Source organism: Polypterus senegalus, chromosome 2 (genome assembly GCF_016835505.1).
Source record: "Polypterus senegalus isolate Bchr_013 chromosome 2, ASM1683550v1, whole genome shotgun sequence".
Lineage (NCBI taxonomy): Eukaryota > Metazoa > Chordata > Cladistia > Polypteriformes > Polypteridae > Polypterus > Polypterus senegalus.
In genome coordinates, this window is record NC_053155.1 from 123,537,699 (window position 1) to 123,555,772 (window position 18,074).

The 18,074-nt window shown below is 36.8% G+C and overlaps 1 protein-coding gene across 1 annotated transcript; it reads left to right on the forward strand.

Moving 5' to 3' along the window:
- Positions 1-1,134: 1,134 nt before the first annotated feature.
- On the forward strand, positions 1,135-16,424 carry mmp13b (matrix metallopeptidase 13b). Its single transcript, XM_039744527.1, has 10 exons — positions 1,135-1,301; positions 1,696-1,934; positions 2,710-2,858; positions 3,155-3,280; positions 4,710-4,865; positions 9,362-9,482; positions 10,830-10,963; positions 12,339-12,498; positions 14,569-14,672; positions 15,997-16,424. Exons 1-10 carry the CDS (start codon positions 1,194-1,196, stop codon positions 16,095-16,097), a joined length of 1,398 nt encoding a protein of 465 aa, XP_039600461.1. The 5' UTR covers positions 1,135-1,193; the 3' UTR covers positions 16,098-16,424.
- Positions 16,425-18,074: the final 1,650 nt, after the last annotated feature.

The window sequence follows — 18,074 nt, forward strand, 5'->3', positions numbered from 1 at the left end:
CCTCTGATGTACACTGAAAGGATTTTCAGGAATGGACATCAAGTGATTTTCAAAAAAGAGATAAGAGAACAGTTTCAAAATAAGATCTGTCGCCACCCAAAAAATCAAATGGTTTTGGAAGATATATGTAAGCATGGAATGAAATATTGTATGTGTGCAATATAGGGTGTCCTTCCTGTATAAACTCTTCTTTACAGTTCCCAAAATTATGCTGACCTCATTATTGAAAATAAGGAAAACAAACAAGGCGTTCCCATTTTTCAGGGCTGCAGTTACCTGTGCACCACAGTTTATCAGAAAGGGGAAAGCTTTGTTCTTACAGGCCATCACCAAGAAAAGTTATACTTTGTAAGTGTACAATCCATGTAAGACTGAGAAGCAAAGGTACAGCTCGATGGCTAATAGCCAAAAAGAATGTGAGGAGAGAAGAAGAGAGTGATTAAGTATAGATTTATTTCAGACAGGCCTATTACTTTGATCCTGAATAGTAGGCATTAAAGCTCTGTGTAGGAATTTACCAGACCATTACAGCTGATTTATACTTGAGACAACAAGCAAAAACCTGTCTGGCAAGGAGGTGCAGTGGGTAAGACTTCAGGTAGCCCAGTGGTCTGGGTTCTATTCCAAGCCCAGCCAGTTTGTATGAAGTTTTCACATGTTGTCTCCCCCTTAAATTGTCAAAGATGTGGCTGATTGTCCAGTATAGGTGAGTGTGCCCTGTGATAAACTTTAAAGGGCTGATTCCTGTGCTGAACTCTTGGAATAGGCTGTGACATCCTGTAATGCTCTCACAGAAATAGTTGTTGGGCAAAAAGCAAAGTCAGATTAAAGTGAAAATTATAAGAAAAATGTGCCCATGTACAACTGAAATTTTCATGGCCAGTGCAATATTTATTGCAGTGTAATGTTCATCAAAAGTTTCTATAATGTTTGTTCAGTAATGGTGTGTAAAGTCCCAATAAACGTCTCCTCAACCAGACAGACTGATGACTTCCTAAATCAAAAATATTCTTTGAAACCACAGGCAACGAGTAAGCTGTTTTAAGTTTTGTCTTTTTTTGGAAAGAAAGGTGAATCATGCAACAGGCATCACCTGACCCAAGAAACTAGCATGCTCTATAAATGTTCGAACAAACAGACACACTGACACCAACAGCCCACAGTGGAATGAGTGAAGTGATATCTTAGCCAAGATGAAAAGCAGCATTCTCTTTTTTGTGCTGAGTGCTGCACATCTGTATGCTTTCCCACTGTTGAAAGAAGAAACTGAGGCAGACGAGAATGAATGGCAAAGAGCAAAAGTAAGTGTTGGTTTACAGTTTCGACTGGGTGTTATTTATTAGGTTTACAGGCATTAAGGTTAAGCTGTAAAACTGAAGGCAAGCTTTACATAACTAATCAAGCAGAATACTCCATCATAAGGAGGATATGTTTGAAAATGAAGAAGTAGCAAAAAATGAATTTGTTAATGTGTGCATGAACAGTAAAATATTATTTAGCAACTTCAAAGGGTATCTCACATTGTACATTTACGGCATCTACAACTTTTGATATGAAAAATGTAAAAATCACAATAACTGTGACTAAAGTTATTAATATTCATCACCTCTCTAATGCTGAAAAGCAAAACATGTTACAAACTTTCAAATTAGACATTTCATGCAGTTGTCTTCAACCTTTTTGATTTGCTTCCAGGAATATCTTAAAAGATTCTACAATCTTCCACGTGGAATTGAAGGAACCAGAAGGTCTTCCAGTGCAATGACAGAGGCACTTAAATCCATGCAGTCATTTTTTGGGCTAAAAATAACAGGACATCTGGATGATGATACTATAAAGGTGATGAAAATGTCAAGATGTGGTGTCCCTGATGTGGCTGAGTACAATGTGTTCCCAAAAAACCTTAAATGGGAAACGACAAATGTAACATTCAGGTAAGAAAAAAGCTTTTACAATAAAGGTTTAGGAAATATATGAAAATAACTTCATAGATAGATAGATAGATAGATAGATAGATAGATAGATAGATAGATAGATAGATAGATAGATAGATAGATAGAGCTGATTCCTGCTTTTCAACTTCTAAATTTAATTAAGTGGTTTCAGGACATGGGTGGATGGGCAACTGTTTAGATTCTAAGAACCAACAACATCAAAGCTATGAAGTAAATTAAATAAAAAAGAACAAAGCTAAATCTTTCTTTGTACTTTGCTGATGCAGCACCTTGCATGAGTGAGTATTTTGTGCTGGATGTGGTTAAGCATATTACAGCCAGATAAGCTCATTTTCAGCCAAGAGCAATGCAAGTGATTTCAGTGCTCTCTAGCTCACCATGTTACAGAGATTCTCTCTTAAATGATGCCGTGTTCATAGTTGATTGGTCTTAGGTGGCAGACTTACACAAAATTAATTCATTAAATTAAACCAAAAATAAATAATGAAAAAATAAACATAAGAATTAATATTCGAACCTATAAAATTGGGAGAATCTGTCAAACTTAATAGTTTTAAATTAAAAGTTTACTTTATGTAAACTATTTCCTATTAGAGAATTGAGTCCCATATTGTTGACAATTTTCCAAAAAAGAAGGTAAAATATTGATAAGTTTAATAAAAATACACATTTCAGTACATGAAGAAAGTTGAATTATACAAATTTTATCATATAAGTCAAGGCATCATTAAAAAAATAATTGTTATTGTTACAGAATTGTAAATTATACTCCGGATATGAAATCTTCAGAAGTTGATAAAGCAATACACAATGCTCTGAAGGTCTGGAGCGAAGTAACACCTCTGGTTTTCAAAAAAATCCATGAAGGCACTGCTGACATTATGATTTCTTTTGGTGCGAAAGGTAAGAGATATTAGATTTTATGGTGGTAATGTAGTAGCCATGGAAACTGTTGAGGGTAATAATTATTGATAATTCTATTCAAAGATGTTTTATTGAGATTTTGGAATTTCAGTTTTATATAAAGCTGTTGAAATGTATTATAATAAATAGCTAGATAAGAAAGACATAGAAATTGATGTCTTATTGAGTGACTAAATAAATTTTTAAATTAACATGAAAATCTTAATAATCAGTTATAATGAGTGTAGCAAGAAATGTGAACCTCAGAAAACTGAACTTTCTACTTATTTTTGCAGAACATGGTGATTTCAATCCATTTGATGGTCCCAATGGTCTTCTTGCCCATGCATACCCACCTGGTAAAGGGATAGGGGGTGACACTCATTTTGATGAAGATGAAACATGGTCAGCAGATGCCAGTGGTATGTGAAGTGGGCTACTTCTTTAAGGAAAAATCAGCAAATCAGTCACTTTAGAGAATGTAATGATTTTCTATATTTAATAATAATAATTCATTACATTTATTAATGTACTTTAACTGACATTTACATATTTATGGAGTGCACAGACATTTACCAAGACATACTTTGATAAATGTCACATTTAGATACTTGGGATTCTTTCTGCTGCGGTGGGCTGGGATTTATTTCCTGCCTTGCGCCCTGTGTTGGCTGGGATTGGCTCCAGCAGACCCAAATGACACCGTAGTTAGGATATAGTGGGTTGGATAATAGATGGATGAACGGATTCTTTCTGTAGTCATTTTTTTACCTGACTACCATATTTACTCGTGTTTAAGTTCTCCCTTGGATAAGTCGGGGCTTGATTTTTCCGTATAATTTCCAGAATTTTATAATGTTGGTCATATATGCAGAAAACTCATGCTATTGGTCCAAGAAATTATGACATGCTAATGCCCAACTGAGAGAATAACCATGGAGCACACTGCCTTTTTTTTCTATGTATTGTGCCTACGTCACCACGCGGTAATACCCAAACTATTCTGAAGCGACATTTGCACTGATTTGTGTTTTTTGTATCTCGCACCCTCATACACCTTTATCGTAAGACATTTAAATTAAAAGTTAAAAGTCATTGAAGTGGTGAAAGAAATTGGTAACTGCACTGCTGCAACAATATTCAGTGTGTCTGAGAAACTGATGTGCGATTGGAGGAAGCAAGAAGATGAAAAAAAAAAAATTAATTGTCGTATTTTTGAATGGGCATATAAGTTGGGGTCTGATTTTATGATTGATTTCAAGACTCGACTTATACGCAAGCATATACGGTAGTTTTACCTTTTAAATACTTATCCCCTGTATTAAAATAGTCATTTTGGTTTGGATAGCATTTGCAAAGGTTAAAACTGGCAAAGGGCTAATTTTGTTTCTGATAAAAATTTTTAGAAAGAATTCTGTCCCACAAAATTTCTAATCCAGGTGGCACAATAGCATAGCAGTTAACACTGCTGCCTCTCTGCTTCAGAATACTAGACACATGTTTGAACAATTTTCATCTCTGTTTGATATACTTACTCCTCCAATATTCTAAAAATATGTTGGTTAAGTTTGTGACTCTGTTCTGACCAAGAAAAATAGAAGGCAAGGTGTGTGCAAGACGATGTTGTGCTTCATGAAGAATTACTTACTGCCTGTGCGTAATGTGATCTGGAAGGATTCCAGCTCTGCACAAAATTGTAATTTAATAGTGTGGTTTGGAAACTAACAACATGAATGAATTAATGAGTACTTTAGAAGACAGTTCACCAGAAGTTTACCTTAACCTTGTTTAGACATTCCTTCAATTAATTACATACTCATAAGTCTTCTACCACAATGTGTTTATTGTTAGGCTACAACTTGTTTATTGTTGCTGCTCACGAGTTTGGTCATGCGCTGGGAATGGCTCACTCTCAGGACCCTGGAGCCTTGATGTATCCAGTCTACTCTTACAGCACAGGCTTCCCGCTATCAAATGATGATATGAAGGGGATCCAGTTCCTTTATGGTAAGCAAGTGTGATTCTGAGCATAATTGTTGACATGGTGCCCAAGGCGCATAAATTTAAACAAATGTATAACACATTTTTAATTAAATGTATTTTAAGGTCAGGTCATATGGTCCCTGTTGTTAAAAATGCACCCAGACCCGTTGAATATTTTAGAAGCAAAAAGGGCACATTGCAGTTGTGAAGTAGAATTACAGATAGTTGGTACCGCAAAGGCATGCAGGACAAAAGGGCATCAAAAAATACATGCCAACCAATGCAAAGAGGAAAAATGCATGCAGCAACAAATGTACGAAACTAGTAAAAGGGTCACTGTACTTTACAATTTATATAGTGCAGTATAACTTTTGAAAATCTCTTACAGAAAAAATAGAAGCATTCGGGTAGTAAGGAGATGTTGTGCCTATGTTGCTACTTTGCAGCTGGGGTTTCTTCTAAGTGGGTTTACTTGTTTGGTTGTGTTCATGTAGGTATTCCCCTCGGACTAAACTACCTCACATACTCCAAAGACATCCCCCTATGTTAATGGGGAAGTCCAAACTAGTGCAGAGTGCTCTGTCATGTGTTGCTGTCCCATGAAGGACTGTTCCCCTTTCACACTCTCCTACTGGGCTGATTTTATCAATTCGGAAGATTCATGGATGTACAGGTGGATGGTTGAAAGGACAGAAAATCTGAATGAGAATTACATTTATTGGCCAAGTATGGCTGCACACAAGGAAATTGACTGTGTTTTTTAGATAACTCTCCAAGTATAGTTACATGGCAGAAATACACAAAACTAATAAGTGCACACCTGCGTTAAATACAAGATATACAATGTATATATATGAATACAAAGTGTAAGGCAGTGCAAGAAATACTGAAATAAGTACACATTAACTACATGTAAGAATATTGGAAGATAATGGGGTTTAAGGGTGTCTATACTGAGGAAGGACAGCCGAATTAACCATTTATAAGCCTGATGACCTGTGCAAGGAAAACTGTTTCAGTTTGTATTGGCATCATTTAATCTTTAATGCCTGGCAGATGGGATAAGTTAAAACAGCTTGTGGCCTGGCTGTGAGGGACAAACTGATGATTTTCCCTGTCCATTTCATGATTCTGGAATAGCAAAGGTCCTGTAAGGCAGAAAGACCGGTGTCAATGATCTTTTCAGCAAACCTGACCATTTGTTGTAGCCTGTTCTTGTCTTGTTTAGTTGCTGATCCGAACCACATTGTAATGGATGAGCTAAGAACTGGCTCAATGATTGCTGCGTAGAACTGAATCAGCATCTCCTGTGGTAGACTGAACTCCTACCAGCTGTTGCAGGAAGTACATCTGCTGGAGTCTATGTTGGTCTTTCATGTCTACTCCAGGGTGATTATACAGCCCAGAAATGTGAAGGTGTCCACAACTGACACTTTATTATCAGGTATTGAGTAGTAAAAGGGTAGATAATACTGGGGGTGTCTGTTGAAATGCACTGTTATCTCCAAAGTTTTGAGCATGTTTAGGTTCAGCTGCTCAGCCTCCCATCTTTATGCATTCTCATGACTATTTCTGATGAGTCCAATAATGGTTGTGTCATCTGCATATTTGAGGAGCTTGACAAAAGGGTCTGAGAAACTGATGTGCGATTAGAGGTGCAGTCATTAGTAGAGAGAAGAGCAGTGAGGAGAGCACACATCCCAAGGTTGTACCAATGCTGATTATACAGGAGCTAGAGGCAAGTTTTACCAGTTTCACCTGCTGTATCCTATTTGTCAGAAAAACTGGTAGTCCACGAACAGATGAAGGCAGGAACAGAAAGCTGGGTAAGTTTAGAGAGGAGGAGTTCCAGGATGATTGTGTTAAAAGCTGAGCTGAAGTCCACAAACTAAATCCTTGCATAGGTCCCTGGATTGTCAAGATATTGCAGGACATAGCTCGGACACATATTGACTGCATCGGCCACTGACCTGTTTGCTCAGTAGGTAAACTGAAGGGGGTCTAAAAAGGCAATTGTGATGTCCTTTTTTCAAATGAGTTAACACCAGTCTTTCAAAGGATTTCATGACCACAGATATCAAAGCAGTAGGCCTATAGTTATTCAGTCCAGTTATGCAGGATTTTTGGAGAATGGTATGATTGTGGCTTATCTGAAGCATAAAGCAACTTCACACAACAATAATGTCTTGCTGAAACTCTGTGTAAAGTAAGAGGCCAGTGGATCAGCACAGATTTCCAACCTGGATGGAGACACCATCTGGACCTGCTGATTTCTTGCTGTTTTGTCTTTTGAAGTGTCGGCACACTCCCTCTTCTCAGATATTTAGTGCAGGTTGAGTGGTAGAAGGTAGCGGGGACAAGGACATGATTGTTTGTATACTGGGAGAGCAGAAGCCCAGTATGTGGGATGTGACCTGGTTTACCAAACGAGCAGTGAAAACGTATTCACATCGTCAGCCAATTGATTGTTCTTAGCAATGTGCAAGGATGGGCTCCAGCAGTTGGTCATGTCTTGCAGACCTCTCCACACTGATGCAGGAACACAGGCTGAAGACTTATTTTTCAGCTTTTCAGAGTGTATAAGTGCACATTAGATACAGATAGGCTATATAGTTCATGAAGGGCCTGCATTACTCAGCCTCTGACTCCACAAGTAAACCTCTGATGAGTTATAAAACCCTACATAGCTCTGCTGTAATTTGATGGATGAGGAAGACAACACGGCTATTAGGGATTTAAATCTCAGAGACAGAGGTACACATTACTGGCACCATAGGAGGGACTACACACACAAGTGGGAAGCAGCCCGAGGCTGTGTACTTTACTTAGTCTAAGTAAAAGACAGGTATTTTGCTTTTTAAAAGAGTTATCTGTTGATCAGCAGAAGAATATTGAGTAATCATGCTTTAGAATGAAAGGCAGAATTTACAAACAAGAAATGGCATAGTAGAACTTCTGTTTTAATGAAGTAATAGTTATATATTGCATGTAAATATCAGAACATTGGCTAATGCAGCTGTCTCACAGTTTCAGGAAACCGAGTTTAAATCCTAGCTTGGTCAATCTCTGTTGCACATGTATTCCTGTGCCATGTCTGCATGTTAACTAAACTGGTCTTACATGAATGTGTGAATGTTCTTACTGTTAACTGGCCTTGTACTCGTTCCAAAAATTTTTACTAAAACAAATTCGAAAAAAATGATTCCATAAACAAATGGATGTATGGCATGAATGTGTTCTTGCTGGTCCCTGTTACAGGCTCTGAAACATTGTAAAAGAAAGTGAATGTTGTTGTTGTAATAATAAGAATAACAACAGAATATTGTCTGTAGAATCCCCTTAATGCTGAATTTGAATAAGTTGGTTCAGAAAATAAATAAATGGATTAATGGGTACACATCCAATGCTCCGTCAATGTGAAACAAACAACAATCACATTCTTTGAAAATTTGCCTTACCTCAGTTTCAGTCCTGTGAGTCACCGTGTTTTGTGAGTATCAAAGTTTTTTCTCTGTAATTCCTAAACTTTTTTTTCTTTGTTCTGAGAGTTACATATAACCCTTGAAACAAACAAATTCTTCTCCCTCCAGGGCGGACCTTGACTCAAGAAGAAACATGCTTGGAATTCTGTATTCATTATATTTAGAAGTCATTAATTTTAGTTGTATTACAGAAAATGTACAATTGCTTTAATTTATTTGCTTATGTTGTTGTGGTAAAGTGAAAGTACTGCAAGTTATGTTATGTTGGGATGCCTACCCAGTTGTCCTTGTTTAATCCAACAAACGAAAACAAGAGAAAAGTGGCTTTTAGGGACATAAGGGTAACAAAAATGAAAAGAAAAGCTGTGAGGCTTGGAATTCAGCTGTTTTATAGATCACCCGATAGGAACTGTGGTGCATTCTGTTCCACCAAGAATGCCTCCTTTTGGTGGCTGCAGGATTTATAGGTGGGAGACTGGAAAAGTTGGACCCAGTTGCCCTCTCTGGGCATCTTCTCTGTGCTTCACAGAAAATAGAAGAAGAAAAGGTTAGTGCCAGTGCCCCCTCTCGACCCGGGGTGGTAGCACATACATCTGATGAGCCTAGATAGTGGTTCATAGACGTGCATGTATGACACTGTATAATTGTTCACAGGCCCCCATGCTCTGCTAAATTAGGCAGGTTTAGGGTAGACATATGTTTTCACAGTTTTCTTGATTTCACAAAGTAACAGTTCTTTAAATTAAAAAAAAGGTATAAAAATGTAAATGTGAAAAAACAAATGGAGCACTTTGCAGAAACTGAATATATTAAGTCTAAAGATTGAAGGAGTGAATAAAACATGTAATAAATATTTTTGACTGTAAACTAAACCATCTGAAACTTGAGGCAGTAGAGGAGATTCTATGACTGCCATTTAGAAATGAAACCAATGGACCTTAATAGGTTTATCCTATATATTCCAGGTCATTAATAATGGTAGGTAATCATTTTAAGACCACTTTGTTTAACTACGACTTTCCCTGTTGTTACCTTCAGGCCCTAATCCATTCCATCCTAAAGTAAATCCTCGCCCTGAAGCTCCAGATAAGTGTGACGCATACTTGTCTTTTGATGCTGTCACAAAACTTAGAGGTGAAACAATTATCTTCAAGGACAGGTACGTAAATGCCTATGTTGTGAATTCTTCATTCCAGTTATGTATTTTTTTTCAAGTCTAAATTAAAGAAAAATGGTAGCAAAGTGTTTAGTACTGGTGGATCTCACCACAGGAAACCTCAACAACAACAAAGACATTAATTCCTAAGGCACATTTTCATGCATAAAAGTAACTCAAAAGTGCTTTACAATAATAATACAAACAATTTAAACTAAAAACTAAAAAACAATTATTTATATCAGTAGAGAATCATAAATGTCTGTCTTAATAACAAATTATGGTCAGATGGCCAGGGAGGACAGGAAAATAAAAACTCCAGTTTGTTAGAGAAAATAAACCTGTGGGTTGAGTTAACTGGAAACTTAACATGCACTTCTGTGTGACTGTGTGGGTACTTCATGCTCATTCTGCATCTTTATGGGTTTTCTTTAGGTGTTCTTGTCTTTCCCAAAAACGTATATTTTGATTGGCAATTCTAATTTGATCCAATAGGAATGACTGGTTTTGTGTGTGCTTTCCTTAGTTAGTTAAAAGCTATGACTTCAATGTTCTTAAAGGCATGGATAAAACGGATCGGGAGAATTCTTTCAGCTAAATAATAAGGCATGAACTAGAGGGCAATAGTGGAAATTAATGGGAAGTGCATTTAATACATAAAGGAGCACTTTTTCTATTCAAAGGTTTTTGTCAATGGAGGTGAAACACAGGCACAGATATCTTTTAAAAATGTTGGTATGATATGGTGTATATACTGGCACAATTTAGTTATTGGCTAATTAAATAAGGCTGATTGGGTGAATGGTATCCTTTTGTTTGTCATACTTCTTCTGTTCTTTTATATTTAAATAGACATGCTACCAAAGAGGGTTTAAAATCTAAGTAATTAATGTAGATGTTAGCGTTAACATTTACAGTGCTCCATCTGTATTTTGTAATGCACGTAGTAATAAAATGTCTTGGATTTGTCATTCCAACAGATGGTGCATCACAAACGTTTATACTACTGTAATAAAATGCATTACTACAAGTGTTTGTGATGCTCCACTAGTTGGAATGACAAATGCAATGCCTTTTATTACTACAAATGTTTGTGATGCACCGTCAGTTGGAATGAAAGCGATATAGCAACCATATGGACACACAGACATTTGTCCTTTTGTTAAGGTAGATGATGACAAAAATGAAGTGGAAAAAAAGTTTGCAGCACAAACATAATAATAGTTGTATAAAGGGTCTCTAAATGATCAATACATAAGCCAATAATAGCTTTATATAGGGTCTTTATATCATCAATACATGAGCCATTACAATAATGTACCATTTTTGTTCTCTTTTTGTGCAAATTAGATTTTATTGGCGTCTTCATCCACAGCTTACTAATGCAGAACAGACATTAATCAAAATGACCTGGCCAGTACTACCCAATAAGATTGATGCGGCCTATGAATCTCCAGAAAAAGATCTGGTCTTTATTTTTAAAGGTATGTATCTAAGCACAATGACAATAATCATCATAAAAATGACATCAAGTATACATCCTAGTATTCTAACTGTACACAGAGCCAAGTGGATAGCTCTTGGAAATCTAAATCAAATTAGATGCCAGTCATCATCATCTGTAAATAAGAGTTCTGTTCTATTGGATTGAATCAGATTCTTTTATTGTCATTGTATGGTAAATGAGATTCAATATGCAAATCCTTCATAAACGTATGTTCATATAAAATGATATAATAACAATAGTACAATAAAAACAATGAAAAATATATAGTATGAAAGCATAAGTACAATATATATCTACATATAGTGCATAAGGTTCATAAAGTGGCTCAGGTTGTGCAATATTACAATTGTAGTACCAGATTACAGTGAGGTGATTGTATTTATAAGTACAAACATTTCTATCAGGAGCACTTGATGGACTGATTCAGTGTATTTATAGCTCTTGGGATAAAACTGTTTCTGAGACTCAAGGACCGGGCAGGCAAAGCTTTGAAGTGTTTGCCAGATGGAAGAAGTTCAAATAGACTGTGCGCATGGCTGAGTGGATCCATGCAGATGTTAGTGGCTATCTTGAGGCAGTGTGTGCTATAAATGTCCTCCAGGGCTTTCTGATCAGCTGCTGTACAGCTGCAATTCCACACTCAGATACAGTGAGTTAAAATACTGGTGCACCAAGAATAACACCACTAAAGCAGCCATGGTATTTGGAATAGTTTAGCCTTTGCATGCATCATTATATTGCTACAGAATGATTACAATCAAGTGCCTTAAATTTGTAAACAATATGCAATTAATTTTGACATATTTCATAAATCCTGCGTCATTCATGTAAATTTGAAAAAAGGGAGACCACACAGAAACAGTAGCACTGCTTTGACGCTGGGTGCTGCCAGTTTGCAAAACGAAGCAAAAACTTGCGTACACAAGGGGGAAGGCTGCCGTGAAAATGTGTGTGACTTTAAACCAAGTTTAGCTTTTGTACATCTTAAAGTGTGTGTGGAAACAGGCATATGCAACATTTTTGTGCATACGCAGTGTTTATACATGAGGCGCAGGTTACCAGTCAACACAACATACACTGTGTCTCCAGTTCTAGTCTTCAATCACAGAAACTCCATATTACAACTGTACTTATGCTATTTGCCTTATCTGGCCAATTACATATGAAAAATACAAAATGTCTCATAGCTACACCACATGTCAAAGAATCAGTGTCACTCACTAGCCATTAGAGCTGGCTTTGTATGCTCTGTCCTGTTCCATTCAAAGTCTCTCCCTTTTTTTTAGATAAAAAAGAAAAAAAGTTGGTTATGATACGAACAAAAATGTCAAATTGTTTTGTGTTTTGTGCAGGAATCAAAATGTGGGCAATGAATGGTTATGACCTGGTTGATGGATACCCAAAATACATCCATAAGCTTGGGCTCCCTAAATCAGTTCGAAAAATTGATGCTGCTGTTCACATAAGGGAAACTGGAAAGACTCTGCTGTTCACAGAGGAAGACTACTGGAGGTTTGTGGAGTCTCTACACCTTACTTGATCGCATTTAAACTCATTTGGTAGAATTATTAGAACAATATAAGACAACAAGGTATCCACACACTTAACAAACTTAATGAAATGGATATCTATTTATGTTGTCAGTCAGCCTTCATTTCGGGGAAATGTTAAATTAAAGGAGATGAAATGAAAGTGTCATTTAAATAGCTGTAATGGGTGGTGTTTGTTCTTAGAATACATTTAAATTTTTTCACAGGCATTTTTCTGTTGAATAATTCATTGGCTAATATATTAGATTTGATTACATTAGATCAGATTAAATTAGATTGGATTAGGTACATTTTCTTAACTTAATCTCAAGGGGAAATTCAGATGCATAAAGCATCAGAAACATAAAGGCAGATGCAGATACTCAGGACAAATAATACAGCCAATTAATCAATCAATCAATATCTAAATATATAAATGTATATTTTGCATAAATTTAAAAATGAACTTAAAGAGTACTTAAAGTACTAAATGATAGTGTGTCAAAAAGAGAAGATGTGCAGCATTATTCATAATGGCTGTCAGTTTAGTCTTCATTTCCTACTCCACTATTTCCTCCAGCAGTCCACATTAAAGGAGCAAAATCAAATAAAACAAAGTCCACTCTGCCATTTCTTATATAGTTCCTCTGTGTTACCAGAACAATCCAGTCTGTCATTGTTGTAGAACCCCTACCAAAGAATTGTAGTTTTGCACCACCTCCAAATGCACCCACTAACTAGTGACCAAGTTTACAGGCTCTTTAGCACGGTGAAAGTCAGTTACCAGTCCCTTGGTTTTGCTCATGTTAAACTGCAGACAAATGTCCTTGTAACAAGAAAGAAACATTTCATAAGATAAGCATTTTTACCTCATTTGGAGTACTAGGGTGTTGTACCATGTTAGCCATTATGAATGTAATGAGAAGTCAAGCAAAATGACACCTTTTATTGGCTAACTAAAATGATTACTATATGCAGGGATTGGGAGGCAACTCAGAGACATGAGTTGTGTGGCCAGATATAAAGATTGTTTGCATCTCTTGGACTGACACAGGCAAGACATACAGACCCACATTGTATTGAAAAACTCATCAGAAACTTTAAAAGACTTTGTTGCACAGTTATCTTATCCAAAGATATTGAACATACATTGTTCTCCTCACTTGCTAAATGAATCTTAGCCTGGAGAGGTCTAATATTTTTTTACATTTAAGATGTCTCAGTTAAAGGTTTTCCAATGCTGTATCTGTCCTAGTGTCTATATAAACACAGAGAATTTCAGTTTAATTACATCTTGCCTGAAGAAGGGGCCTGAGTTGCCTCAAAAGCTTACATATTGTAATCTTTTTAGTTAGGTGTCATTTTACTTGACTTCTCACTACTTCATTTGGAAAAGTGTATTGGCTTGTATTTCACATTGGTGCTGAGAGACAAAAATATACATTACTGCCATCTACTGGAAAGCACAGAGTCAAACTCAGTTGTGTACATGTTCACGAAATTCCCTCCAGTTTTTTCATTCTTTTACTGATGAAAGCTGCTAACGATTTAAAATCTAACCTCTGCTTTTCAGTATCAAGTATTTTCTATGTAACACCTACTATAGATGTGTATAAATCAGACAAAGTACATTTTCAGGGAGGAAAAAAATTAGTAAGTTAAGCACAGCTTCCTATTGTAAATAGTGTGAATATCAGGTCAGTAATTTTAAAACATTAAACTAGAGGTTAAGTGGATTGGTGATTCTAAGTTGGCCCTAGTGTGTGCTTGGTGTGTGGGTGTGTTTGTGTGTGTCCTGCGGTGGGTTGGCACCCTGCCCAGGATTGGTTCCTGCCTTGTGCCTTGTGTTGGCTGGGATTGGCTCCAGCAGACTCCCGTGACCCTGTATTCGGATTCAGCGGGCTAGAAAATGGATGGATGGATGGATGGATAAACTAGAGGTTGGGAGCATGTGCTAATAGTGCATTGCCGTGAATTTAAGTAAGTTGATTAGCTTTGAAAAAGACATGAATTCTGACATAACACATATTTATCATATTGTTTATATTTTTAGTTATGATGAAAACAGTCACACTATGGATAAAGATTCCCCTCGATCAATTGAAGATGATTTCCCTGGAATTGGAGAAGAAATTGATGCTGCCTTCCAAGAGAATGGTATGGATATTAGTGGGCATTGATGACATTGATAATCAAAATAAATTAATTATTATTTATTATTGCATAGGAACTGTTTGTCTGTCTGACTATTTAAAAGAAGAATTTGAGCAATACCAATATGAGTGATCAAGTAAATGGATATATGTGCAATATGTAATAATTTAAACAAATAATTACATCAAATGTATGCTTTAAGTAAAGGTTCTAATTTTACATAACCCATATTCCATGCATAATGAATTCTTTTAAAATGATACACTTTAAAGCAAATCATCAGTTTAACAAATGAGAGAGTGGAGTTAACACAGAATGTGTATGACACCTAATATAAGGGTTACTTCTTGAGGCCTCAGATTTTTAGAAACTCTGCTTATGGTAGAGATAGATCAAGGTGTGAAAGCCTCCGGCAGATGGGCACTGCCCGTCATCTGGACCGTTTTCATCTTTTGAAAGTGGCATGTCAGTTTACCTCGCATAGCATGAGTCTTTCACTATGCATGACATGTGCTGGAAAAATTCCAGAGAAGAGCAACTAGGCTGATTCCTGGACAGCAGAGTAGTAGTTGTGAGGAAACATGACAAGAGTTCAACCTTTTAATTTTAAGCAAATGGAGATTAAAATGTAATATGAGTGAAGTGTTTATAGGAATTAGTTCAGTGGATCCAAACAAACAAGTTCAACAAGAACAAGGGGACACAGTTGGAAACTTGTTGAGGGTGAATTTCATGCAAACATTAGGCAGTTTTTCTTCACGCAATGAACCATAAACACAATAAACAATAAGCTACCAAGTAATGTGGTAGACAGTAGGACCTTAGGACAAATCAAAAGTCAGCTTGATGTTATTTTAGGTGGACAGGATTGGCATGCTTTGTTGGGCTGAATGGCTTGTTCTTGTCCTCATGTTCAAACTGTGGTAGAGGTTCTCTCCCTCCTCAGCCATTTTTATTGAGAATGTGACTTTCAGTATTTCGTGAAATGTTTGATCTTATCGATTCTACAAAATCTATTGCTCTTTGGAGTCTACTTAAACTGAAGAAACTGCCAAACACCCACTAAATAAATTAAACATATAAAATTCATTTCAAGAGTATCTTTATGAAGATAACATTTTAGATGTCCAATTGAAGAATCAAGAGAGCACCAGAAGCTATGAACATTCCTAGTGTGAAAGTACTGCAGAGGCCTCTCTGTATTCAAAGTACTAAATACAAATACAAACCCACAGAAACGCATGCTAATTTTGCTATTAGCAGATTCTAGAATTTATTTTGAATTTTACAATGAAACTCATCATTTTTTGTTTTACTCTTCCTCCAGGTTACCTGTACTTGTACAAAGGTCCGATACAATTTGAATACAACTATGCAGCCAGGAGAGTTCTCCGGATTTTAAGAGCAAACAGCCTGTTTAATTGTTAAAATTTATTTTCAGAAGGAAACCCAGTAGAAGCCCACTCTATGCCCTTTCGCAAAGGTGGCTGAGTGTAACATGCAGCAAGACTACAGTACTACTTGATATAAATGACTTTGTTTTTACAAAAGGAAAACATGCATAGTATACTCACGTTATAAAATATTTCAGATTGGGTGAGAAGAATTATTTTGGTGGTTGAAAAATACTATAGTCAAATATTATATGTACTGTACTACAAATTTCTTTAAAGTTGAAGCCAGTGTATATATTTTATTATTTTGAAAATTAAAGTGATAGTAATGAGGTGTATGTTAATAAACTATTAGTTTTTTGTCACACTTTTGCATTTTTTTTCAATGCTGTTTATTTTTGAATGAATTCCAGTGTAAAAGAACTTATTGATTATAGTGTCAAATAAAACATGAAATATGCTATGAATATTTAGAGTGATGGAAAAATACAATGAAATGGATGGTATCAGGTTCTGTCCATTAAGACAGTTTCTGAACTCACTTTTCCTATTACTAAGTCATGGCACATCAGCAGCATCCCCTTGTATAATGTACATCTGGTTTCTCTAAATTCATGCCTAATGGTGGCTTATCATCCATCCCGCTATATCCTAACTACAGGGTCACGGGGATCTGCTGGAGCCAATCTCAGCCAACACAAGGCGCAAGGCAGGAAACAAACCCCGAGCTGGGTGCCAGCCCACCGCAGGGCACACACACACACACCAAGCACACACTAGGGACAATTTAGGGTCACCAATCCACCTAACCTGCATGTCTTTGGACTGTGGGAGGAAGCCAGAGCACCCGGCGGAAACCCACACAGACACGGGGAGAACATGCAGACTCCACACGGGGAGGACCCGGGAAGCGAACCCAGGTCTCCTAACTGTGAGGCAGCAGCGCTACCACTGCGCCACCGGTGGCTTATCACATGTATATTTATTTATTTAGCTGATACTTTCATCCATAGAGTCTTACAACATAGGCTCCACCACCTGCCTATCCCTGAGCGTACTGCTTTAAAAGAATTGCTGAATGGTCTTGAAGGAGAAATCAAAAAGTATAATCCTCTAAGTTTTGCCAGCTTTGTCTGGCTGAAAATAAGCCTTCTGGAGCAGATCAATAATTGCATCAACTACTCCTGTCTTGGTTCAATAAGCAAACTGCAGTGAATCCATGTGATCTTTCACAAGAAGACTCATATAGTCCAGGACTAGCCTGTCAAAAGTCTTCATGATTTTGGATGTAAATGCCACTGGTCTGTAAGCATTAGGTGAAGTGGTACTGCCTTCTTTGGAACAAGAACAACACAGGACGTTTTCCACAGCAGTGGCACCTTTTGCTGCCTTACAGTAGTGACGGTCTGAACAGGTGGCAAGGGTCACAAAGTACTAAAGTGTTGGTCAGCACAGGTAAAAGAACTTGAGGACTGACTCCTTCTGGTCCCACAACTTTTCTTGTGTGTAGCAGTTGTCTCCTCACTTAGTCATCAGTTATAGACAGTTCACAATGAAGTCCAGAGATAGACTCATCGCTGGCCATACTAGTTTTAAGTGGTAGTAGTCGTTGATGTAGTGGTCATTGGTAGAGTGGTGATGGTGCTGGGAAGAGGGAAAATTTAATAAGAAAATTGGTTCAGGGCATTAGACTTGTTAACGTTCTCCTCTAGACCACGAACCATAGAAAGCATGAGTTGTTTCTGTTTAGACATTCTGGTGTATATTTGAGAGGGGATTTGTTGTTTGTAATAACATGAGAATATGTATTTCTTTGATAATTAATTTAAACTGTAAAAACACAGATTTCCCCAATAAAATTGGTTCTATCTATCTATCTATCTATCTTTTAATTTACAGTCCAACAGTTAAATGGTTGTAAAATATTCTTTCCAAGACATGTAATCCAACATGAAATGTCAAACCTAGAGTACTCTATGGCAGCATTTCTCACTTTTTATGACCAGTTTAC

Bases quoted from the DNA above. Each gene is read 5' to 3' on its own strand.
- mmp13b (XM_039744527.1), top strand. From the start codon at position 1,194: ATGAAAAGCAGCATTCTCTTTTTTGTGCTGAGTGCTGCACATCTGTAT. The intron at 4,866-9,361 runs GTAAGCAAGTGT...TGTTACCTTCAG, and splicing joins GGGGATCCAGTTCCTTTATG to GCCCTAATCCATTCCATCCT. The intron at 10,964-12,338 runs GTATGTATCTAA...TGTTTTGTGCAG, and splicing joins TCTGGTCTTTATTTTTAAAG to GAATCAAAATGTGGGCAATG.